At 42.7% G+C, this 10,464-nt stretch overlaps 1 protein-coding gene across 2 annotated transcripts in view; it reads right to left on the reverse strand.

Moving 5' to 3' along the window:
- The window catches only part of LOC122563048 (cyclin-dependent kinase 18-like), a 123,453-nt gene that overhangs the window by 12,739 nt on the left and 100,250 nt on the right, over window positions 1-10,464 (reverse strand). For both annotated transcript variants that reach the window (XM_043716381.1, XM_043716382.1), the window contains exons 9-11: window positions 7,130-7,253; window positions 4,132-4,252; window positions 1,344-1,441 (exon numbers count right to left, since the gene is read on the reverse strand). In XM_043716381.1, coding sequence (XP_043572316.1) covers window positions 1,344-1,441; window positions 4,132-4,252; window positions 7,130-7,253 — 343 coding nt within the window. The remainder of the gene's footprint in view (window positions 1-1,343; window positions 1,442-4,131; window positions 4,253-7,129; window positions 7,254-10,464) is intronic.

The raw sequence follows: 10,464 nt of genomic DNA on the forward strand, positions 1-10,464 counted from the left end.
CACTGTCCATTCTATCTAACCCTCTGATTATCTTATGTGTCTCAATTAAGTCACCTCTCAACCGTCTTCTCTCTGATGAAAACAGCCTCAAGTCCCTCAGCCTTTCCTCGTAAGACCTTCCCTCCATACCAGGCAACATCTTTTTCCAAAGCTTCCACATCCTTCCTGTAATGCAGTGACCAGAACTGTATGCAATACTTCAAGTGCAGCTGCATCAGTGTTTTATAAGCGGCAGCATGACCTCGTGGCTCTAAAACTCAAGCCCTCTACCAATAAAAGCTAACACACCGTATGCCTTCTTAACAACCCTATCAACCTGGGTGGCAACTTTCAGGAATCTATGTACAAGGACACCGAGATATCTCTGCTCTTCCACACCACCAAGAATCTTACCATTAGCCCAGTACTCTTTATTCCTGTTATTCCTTCCAAAGTGAATACCTCACACTTTTCCACATTAAATTCCATTTGTCATCTGTCAGCCCAGCTCTGCAGCTCCTCTAAGACAAGAAATGCTGGAGATCACAGTGGGTTTTTTTTATTCATTCACAGAATGAGGGTATCACTGGCTAGGCCTGTATTTATTTCCCATCCCTAAGTGCCCAGAGGGCAGTTAAGAGGCAATGACATTGCTGTGGGTCTGGAGTCACATGTAGGTCAGACCAGGTAAGGATGGCAGTTTCCTTCCCTAAAGGTCATGAGTGAACCAGATGGGTTTTTCCCAATAATCAACAGCAGATTCATGGTCTTCATTAGATCCTTAATTCCAAATATTTATTGAATTTAAATTCCACCACCTGCTGTGACGGGATTTGAATGAAGGTCCCCAGAATGTTATCTGGGTGTCTGGATTAATAGTCCTGCAATAATACCAGTAGACTATCACCTCCCCAACAATCAGAGTCACGTAGAACTTCATCAGAGTTGTCTAGATTCGAAACGTTAGCTTGCTCTCTCTCCATGGATGCTGCCTGACCTGCTGTGATCTCCAGCATTTGTTGTTTTCAGTACAGATTCCAGCATCTGCAGTCATCTGCTCCCTCAAACAAGACAGGACTGCAAGGGGGTGAGAATGTAGCAAAAATGGAGAGTAGTCATCATGAGGACAGTTTCTGAAGTTGCATAATTCAAGATCCAACAGTTGTAAAGGCATTGTTGTTATGTTTTGTAAAGACATATTCAACTTAACTGTTTTCCTAATGATAGTTTTCAGCATAGCTAATGCCTTTGTCACAAATGGGTTTAACTTGGATAGCTAAACTCTGGACTCGCTAATCACATCAGGAACTGGGGCTTAGTGTATTCTGTGTGTCTCAATCACTGTTCACCAATACTCCACTTACCTAAAAGCCTGAAAATTAAGTGCAATTCCTCCTTCACTGTGGACCCAGGGAACAGAGGCCTTCCCGCAGCCATTTCATAAAGAATACAACCAACTCCCCTGGAAATGATGAGCACAGAAAAGGCGATTGGAATTGTCACACATACAATGCAATGGCCTGAATCCAGAACAGAGCTATGTGCAGTAATAGAGGCAGTCTAGAATAGATCAATAATCTACACAACTCTGTCTGCTTCAGAGTGATTAATTGGGATATGATCAGTTTAAAGCTTCATCGATACCACATCCACAAATATTCAGTCCCTCTACCACTGAGGCATAGTAACAGCAGTGTTTACAAGACACACTGCAGAAATACACCAAGGGTCCTAGGAAAGCATCTTCCAAACCCACAGCCACGCCATCTAGAAGGACAAGGGCTGCACATACATAGGAACACTACCACCTGCATGTTTCCCTCTCAGCAACTCACCATCCTAATTTGGAACTGGACCATTTATCCAACATGTCGCTGGGACAAAATCCAAGGATTACGCCACCCTCCCCAGGGGATTTGGGTCTATCTACAGCATGTGGATTGCAGCAATACAGGAAGGCATCTCACCACCACCTTCTTAATGGGCATTAAATGCTGGCCCAACCAGCAATGCCCACATCTTATGAATGAATAAAGATGAAAAGTATAGATATCTACACTTCAACAAGTTTGGTACAGGTCAGAACTATTCACTGAGTTGGCCTAGGTCCATTAAGGCTTTTGCCCGAAATGTCGATTTCGAAGCTCCTTGGATGCTGCCTGAACTGCTGTGCTCTTCCAGCACCACTAATCCAGAATCTAGGTCCATTAATCTCCAGATTCAGAGGGCAGTAGGCTAATTTGTTATTTTATTCAATCACAGGATCAGGGCGTTGCTAGCTAGGCCAGCATTTATGGCCCATCCCTAATTGCCCAGAGAGCAATTGAAAGTCAACCACATTGCAGTGGGTCTGGAGTCACGTGTAGGCCAGGCCAGGAAAGGATGGCAGTTTCCTTGCCTAAAGGACATGAGTGAACCAGGTGAGTTTTTCCAACAATCAACAATGATTTCATGGTCCTCATCAGACTCTTAATTCCGGATTTTGTTTTTGAATTCATCAGCCATGGTGGGATCCAAATCTGGACCCGAGACATTACTTGAGTTTCTGGATTAACAGTTCACCGTTAATGCCATTAGGCTGTTTCCTCCCTGGATTTGTACGGGTAAGGGGATTCCCCACAGGACTAGCTTGATAAGTCTTAACTTTAAACAGAAAGAGGATAAGCATGCCTCCAGGCTACTTAAGTTGGAGATCTGTTTACACAAGCTTATTGTGGTTGGTTGTCAAAATGTTTTACAAACCAGCACTATGTAATCTTTATGATGTGGAGGTGCTGGTGTTGGACTGGGGTGGACAAAGTCAGAAGTCACACGACACCAGGTTATAGTCCAACAGGTTTATTTGAAATCACAAGCTCTGTTCCTTCATCGAACCACTTCATCTGATGAAAGAGCAGTGTACCGAAAGCTTGTGATTTCAGATAAACTTGTTGGACTCTAAACTGGTGTTGTGTGATTTCCGACTATGTCATGTTTCATGAGGACTTTTTAATAAGCAGTAACTGATGGTTGCCACCAGGGTGTGAAGTGGTGATTATCTGTCACACTGTGTTTCTCATGTTACCTTCCATAAAGTAGAGACAACACTGAATCACATAATTCTGAAGAATTCAATGAACTCTTTTTCTAGGTCCTGGTATGTACAACGATAATCAGAGGCACTTGCTGTGTAGGTTCATGCGAAGATTTTCAGATGTACTGTAGCATGTTGTGCTGCTAGAGGACAGAGCTCAGTTGGATGAAGACTGAAACCTTTTTAACCATTCGGTCACATGCCATAGTACTGTAATGACATCATGAGCTTTTCATATATCATCGTATATTCTTAAAGGGATATTGCACATATATTGCAAGACATAACATGATAGATATTGCTCTAAGCTCTGAGTCAGAAGGTTAAAGGTCCAAGTCCTACTCTGGAGGCCTGAACATATAAATGTAGGTTGATTCTCCTAGTGCAGTCTGAGAGTATGAGCTGAAAATATGTTGCTGGAAAAGTGCAGCAGGTCAGGCAGCATCCAAGGAGCAGGAGAATCGACGTTTCGGGCATGAGCCCTTCTTCAGGAATGAGGAATCCTGCTTCCTGAAGAAGGGCTCATGCCCGAAACGTCGATTCTCGTGCTCCTTGGATGCTGCCTGACCTGCTGCGCTTTTCCAGCAACACATTTTCAGTTCTGATCTCCAGCATCTGCAGTCCTCACTTTTTCCAGTCTGAGAGCATACAGAATTATTGAAATCACTGCCTTTGAGATGATGTGTTAAACTGAAGTCCATGCCATTTTTTGTAAAATATTGTATGGATATTTTAAACAATAATAGGAGTTACCCTTGGGGCCCTGCTTAAACAACATTACTAAAAACAAATTATCTGGGCACTTATCTCATTGATGCTTGTGGGATCTTGCTGAGTGCAAATTGGTCACCTTATTTCCTACACAATGACTGCACACCATTGGCTGTAAAGCACTTTGAGACATTTTAAAGGTTGTCATGTGAATGAAAATCCTGGATACACAGTATATGAATCTTAGATTATTGTCTATTTCCCACACAGTTATTAATGCCACCCCATTGATTGTTAGAAGGATCCAGGCAGTAAAATCTAAAGGGTTGGAGACATCTCAGCATGTTAATTTTCTGTTGTCCACTCACCACATATCGATCTGCGTTGAGTATTCTGTGGAGCCCATAAGGACGTCTGGGGGTCGGTACCACAAGGTTACCACTTCATTGGAATAGGTCTTAGTTGGAACAGATTTGGCTCTGGCCAGACCTAAACAGAAAAGGGAAACAGTTAATGGTGTTTGAGCGTATTCACGAGTCTTACAGTATCACCATTCACCACATACATTTGCTTGCTTAGACACTGATGAGTGTTGGACACTGTGTTCATTGGATCTGTGTCCATTAGTTCCACTCTTGTCAGAAATGTTCACCCCACAGGGGTGTTTCTCCTTTGTGTTTATTGACACTGGGGACAGGAAGGCAAAGTTGAGCCTTCAATTGGGTATTTATTGACACTAATTAGTGCCTCAGCTTAGAAATCCAATGGAGCGGAGGAAGGAAGCCAATTCATTCTTATAATGTTGGCATTGCTGGCATTTACTGCCATCCCTAATTGTCCCTCGTGAAGGTGGTGAGCTGTTTTCATGAACCAATGCAGTCCATGTGGGTAAAGGTGCACCCATAGAGCTGTTAGAGAGGGAGTCCCAGGATTTTGACCAGGAAAGGGAATACATTTCCATTTAAACCTGGAGGTGGTACCATCTCCATACACTTGCTTTCTTTGCCTTTCAACCGATGGGGGGTATGGGTTGCTAACCACAGTTCGTCTTCGCCCCATTGGCAATCAACTGACTGGCACGGTACAATGCTGCCTCCCCTGTTCACACTCACCGTGGCACTGGCTTGTGGTACCAGATTCCTTCCTGATAACTATCCATACTCCAGATTACAAAATGACATTCAGAAGTATTTCCTACTTACAGCTCACATCCACAATGATGCCCATTTCCAGTAGCTAGCTCCTAACACACTGTATGATGTGCACTCATACACACTCAGATACATATACACAATCACTCGCTTATTCACCTACTCACACTCACACACACACAATCACACACATACACACTCACTCACTCACAAACAGACATATTCACTCACGCATAAACACATACGCACACTCAGTTACAGACACACACACACACACACAGTCTAAGTAGGCAGCTCACCACCACCTTCTGAGGGGAAATTAGGAATGGTAGTGAATTGCAATGATGCCCATATCCTGTTACAGAATATAAAAGAAAATGATTTATGTCAGCAGTGGTGAGAAATCCTGGCATATGGAGCCCAGTTGGCTAAGCAACCAGCGTGTGGATTATATTAATGCTGAGAGCAAGTAGATGGAGTGCATCTGTAGCCAGGCCCTTAGCTAGCATGCTTTCGACTAAAAGGAAGCCAGCATTTAAAGATCAAGGCCAATATTGCTGTTTTTAATGGACAAATGTCAGAAATTGGCCAAGTCTTCCAAACCAAGATTCCATGAGGGTTTGGGATTGTACTTTAAAAACAAACTGAAGTGACCGATAGACATAATGAAGTGACTTCCTGAATATGCGAGACAAGAGCTCGCAGACACATCCAGACCACACAAAGGGTTGTGTTGGTCCAGAATTAAATGACTTATTGCAAACATTGGTCAAACTGTGGAGCTGTAACAGATGTGAGTGAGCTCTGTGTAAGTGAATGGGTTTTCAATGACTTGAAAGTTCACCTAAGGAACATGAGGAGGCTATTTAGCTCCTAGATCCTCTAACGTCAGTCAATGAGATCATGGCTGATCTACAATGGTCTCTCTAAGCTGCACAGACTCCCCAAGGATCCCTTATGCCAAATTAACATTCCCATCACAGACTTCTCGTTTGGGAAGTTGCTGCCACACTAGGATGTCGGAGGTCTGTGCAAATGAAAACAAAACAGGGAATATAGATTTTGTGTAGCTCCACCTTTGGCCAACATCTCTTCATAACTAACAAAAACGGGATCAACCTCAGATTAAAAATGAACAATTGACTCTGCATAGCTACGTGACCTCTAAGCAGAGTTTTACCATTCCTTCACTAACGGAAGTAACTTTCCTGTTGTAAAAACTTGTCCTCAATGTTTAGTCTATACTGTTTGGTCCTAGACCCTCAGCCAGCAGAAATAATTGATCTCGACTTACCCACCACAGAGTTATAGAATCACACAGCATAGAAACAGACCCTTCAGTCCAACTTGTCTATGCCGACCAGATATCCCAAACTGAACTAGTCCCATTTGCTTGCGGTTGTTCCATCTCCCTCTAATCCTATCCTATCCATGTACCTGTTCAAATGTCTTTTAAATGTTCTAATTGTACCAGCCTCCACCACTTCCTCTGGCAGCTCATTCTGTACACTTACCACCCTCTGTGTGAAAACATTATCCCTTTAGGTCCGTTTTAAATCTAACCCCTCTCACCTTAAACCTATGCCCTTTACTTTTGGATTCCCTTACCCTTGGAAAAGGACCTTAGCTATTCACCCGATCCATGCCCCTCATGATTTTATAAATCTCTATAAGGTCACCCTCATATGCTCCAGGGAAAACATCTCAGCCTATCCAGCCTCTCCTTATAACTCAAACCTGCAGTCCCTGCAACATCCAGTTCCTCTTAAATTAATACCTTGGAAACTCTAATCAAATCATGATTTAATCTTCTAAATTTAAATATTGTTTCGCATAATTGCAGTTTAATCTTCGGAACCCAGCTGTTGTTCTTTACAAGTTAGCTTGCCTCATAACTGATCAAACCTGGGCCTTCTCTACAATACTAACCTGAGAATACTTTCCAGGTGCACTCTCTGAGCTGTTCTCCTTTGGCTATTCCACCCTTCAATTGTCGACACTCACCAAACGTAGCCGTCACTCACATCACCTTGCCCGGTTACACTCACTACCTGTGACACCATGAGTGAATATTCGGCTCATAAATGTAGCTGGCACTGAGAGGGCAGGGGATTTCTGCCCTCTGCATTGATCAACCCTTGGCGTTAGTGTCCCAGTTTAATGATGTGAGCAAAACGTAAAAACAAGAGCAAATGATGGGAATGAGGTAACTTACCGAAATCAGCCAGTTTTAACTCTCCTCGTTCATTAATGAGTAGGTTCTGTGGCTTCAGGTCTCGATGTAGAACCTTGCGTTTGTGGCAATAAGCCAGGCCTCTCAATAGTTGGAACATGAATATCTGCGTCAGGAGAGGCATCACATCGTTGACAATCACAGAGTCATTTTATTTCTGTCATTATGTTGTTTCCAGCTCCCCACTGCCTTAACTGCCAGGCAGAGGCACAACAATGTGTACAGGCAAGATTAGAGTGGTGCTGGAAAAGCACAGCAGGTCAGGCAGCATCTGAGGAGCAGGAAAATCGGCATTTCGGGCAAAAGCCCTTCATCAGGAATGTGTACAGGCAGCCCATTATTACAGGCATAATGGAGTCCTTGAAGGTGAACTCTGTTACAAGTAAGTTGCAACAACAAAGGATAACCAAAAAAAAAACAATAAAACGTACAAATGATACATACTGGTCCAACCCATCTTACATACTTCATATTACAGCTCCAGTATAACCATTACATTCATTTCTAAGTATTCCAGATGTTTGCTCGGAGCTATGAATACAGCCTGTTTGTCAATCTGTTGTTGTATCTTCATCTTACTTCCTTCTATATTTTCCAAAAGCTGTCCAGCAATTTCAAACCCCTTTTAAAAGGGCATCGCTACATCATCTTGACCTGAGTGGATTGCTATGCCATTTCAGAGTCAACCACATCACTGTAGTTCTGGAGACCAGGTAAGGACAATGAATTCTCTTCGCTAACTCAACTTAAACACGATGGGTTTTCACAACAATCAATGGCAGTTTCACAATTATTAAGACTAGCTTTCAAAACCAGATTTTATACACAGAATTGAAATTCCTCCAGCTCTTCTTGTATATGAACCCATGTCCCTGGAGCATCAGCCTCGAGGTTACTGACATTATCACTTTGTCACTGCTTTCTCTCAAAATGCTGATACATCTTCTGCAACTAACAGCATTTCAGCTTCTTAGAGTCATACAGCACAGAGAGACCCTTTGGTCCAACCAGTCCATGCCAACCATAATTCCAAACTAAACTAGCCCCACTTGCCTGCTCCTGGTTCATTTTCCTCCAAATCTTTCCTACTCATGTCCTTATCCAAATGTCCAAGTTGTAATTGTGCCCACATCCACCCTCAGGAAGTTCATCCCATTCGCAAACAATTTGCCCCTTTTTAAAATCTATTTCTTCTCACCTTAAAAATGTGCCCTTTAGTCTCAAAATCCCCCATCCTAGGGAAAAGGTACCCACCATCGACAGCTCTTTATAAAATCTTAAGGTCACCTCTCAACCTCCCATGCTCCAGTGAAAAAAGGTCCCAGTCTATCCACCCTTTCTTTATAACTCATACCTTCCATACTTAGCAACATCCTGGTAAATCTCTTCTGGACCCTCTACAGCTTCATAATATCCTTCATATAACTGGGTGACCAGAACTGGACACAGTATTCCAGAAGAGGCCTCACCAATGTCCCCAACTCCTATACTCAATTTCTTAAACTATTTTAATGTGTGTGGGAAGGTGATAGCTTCCTTGTATTATAACAAGACAATTAATTCAGAGACCCAGGTAATGTTCTGGGGACCCAGATTTGAATCCCTCTAAGAAAAAAAAATCTGGAATATGAACCTAATGATTACCATGGATAGCCAAGGGAAAAACCCATCTGGTTCATTGATGTCCTTCCCTGATCTGACCTACATGTGACTCCAGGCCTAAAGCAATACAGTTGTCTCTTAACTGCCCTTTGGGGCAATTAGGCATGGGTAATAAACATTGGCCTGGTCAGTGACAGCCACATCCGATGAATTTTTAAATATGTGCATTTATCCATTGACATAGCGCCTTTAACAGACAAAATAAAACATCGCCTTAAGGTGCTTCTCAGGAACAGAGATAAACCAAATTCAACACCGAGTAATCTAAAGAGAAATTAGGATAGGTGGCCAAAGGCACAGTCAAAGAGGTTTAAGGATGCAAGGATTTTAAGCAATGTCTTAAAGGAGAAGAAAGAAGTGCAGAGGTCCAGGTAGCTGAAGTCTTTGGCTGTCAATGCTGGAATAATTGGAGCTCAGAGACAATAAGGATTGCAGATGCTGGAAGCCAGAGTCAATACATACAGAGCTGGAAAAGCATGGCAGGTCAGAGAGCATCTGAGGATTGGGTCTGACTTGCTGTGCTTCTCCAGCTCCACACTTATTGACTTTGGGACAGAAGCTGCTGGAGGTTACAGACATAGGGAAGGAAAGGCCGTGCAGGGAATTGGAAACAAGGGTGGACAGTGTTAATACGGAGAAATCCAGCCATCTACCATGTGGAAAGTACAAAGGCAAAATCATGCGGGTGCTGGAAAACCCCAAATATAAAAAGTCAGCGTTGGAACAGCTTGACAGGTATGGTAGCAGCAACAGAGTGAGAAATAGAGATAATGTTTTGCCTCAATGACGTTTCATCAGAAGACACAAACTTTTTCTCAATTTTCTGTTTGAAATGATCTAGGAAGTGTCGTCATCTCGTTCATTCCAACCTTGTTGGGAATTTGAAAACAATTGTAAAATCTACAGGATACAGGGACAGAGTCAGTGTAAGCCAGCACGGGCATCATATGGTGCAGGTTACAATTCAGAAACCTAATTATAATGACACTGCACAAAAGCTGCAGGTTCCAGGAGTTCTTTCCACTTTTTACTTTTCTTCACTATTAGGTTCAACTTGTTCTCTCCAATTAATTATTCCAGCAAAAAGCATGTTGTTTTGCTATGTATTAGCATGACAAGATGTAACAGTCTGAACTATTTTAAAATTAACATTTCTAACTACCAGGGCAACCCGTCACCTCATTTCCTCGACCTAGACAGGATGGATGGGGCAGGGAGGGAGCTGAGACGTCTTCTGTGCTTCCAAATTCCACCTCACTGAAGTTGAGAGCTCATTAAACATTAATTTCAATTACTGCCTCCAGATCACAAGGCGCAACACGGATGGAAGAAAACAAAATAGACTTTTACTCCAAAGCAAATGGACTCTTGGTTCCTTGTCAATGTGTTGGAAATTTCCGAAGACTGATTACTCAGTAACTCAGCTGTTTCAGCAAAATAATTGATGGTTGGGTTCAACTTGAGTTGACCCGGATTCTCTGGGAGAAGCGAAGGGGACTTGAGAGAAAATTTTATTCATTTAATTTCCTGTGAACACTCTTATTCATTCCAGGGAGGTGGAGTGAAGTTGTTGAGTATGCATTCCAAAAGTCCAAAGGACATACAGTAGTTCTCCTGTAACACCACAGCTCTGTTCCAGTGAAACCTCGCTTAAT

This window comes from Chiloscyllium plagiosum, chromosome 26, assembly GCF_004010195.1.
Source record: "Chiloscyllium plagiosum isolate BGI_BamShark_2017 chromosome 26, ASM401019v2, whole genome shotgun sequence".
Classification (NCBI taxonomy): Eukaryota; Metazoa; Chordata; class Chondrichthyes; order Orectolobiformes; family Hemiscylliidae; genus Chiloscyllium; species Chiloscyllium plagiosum.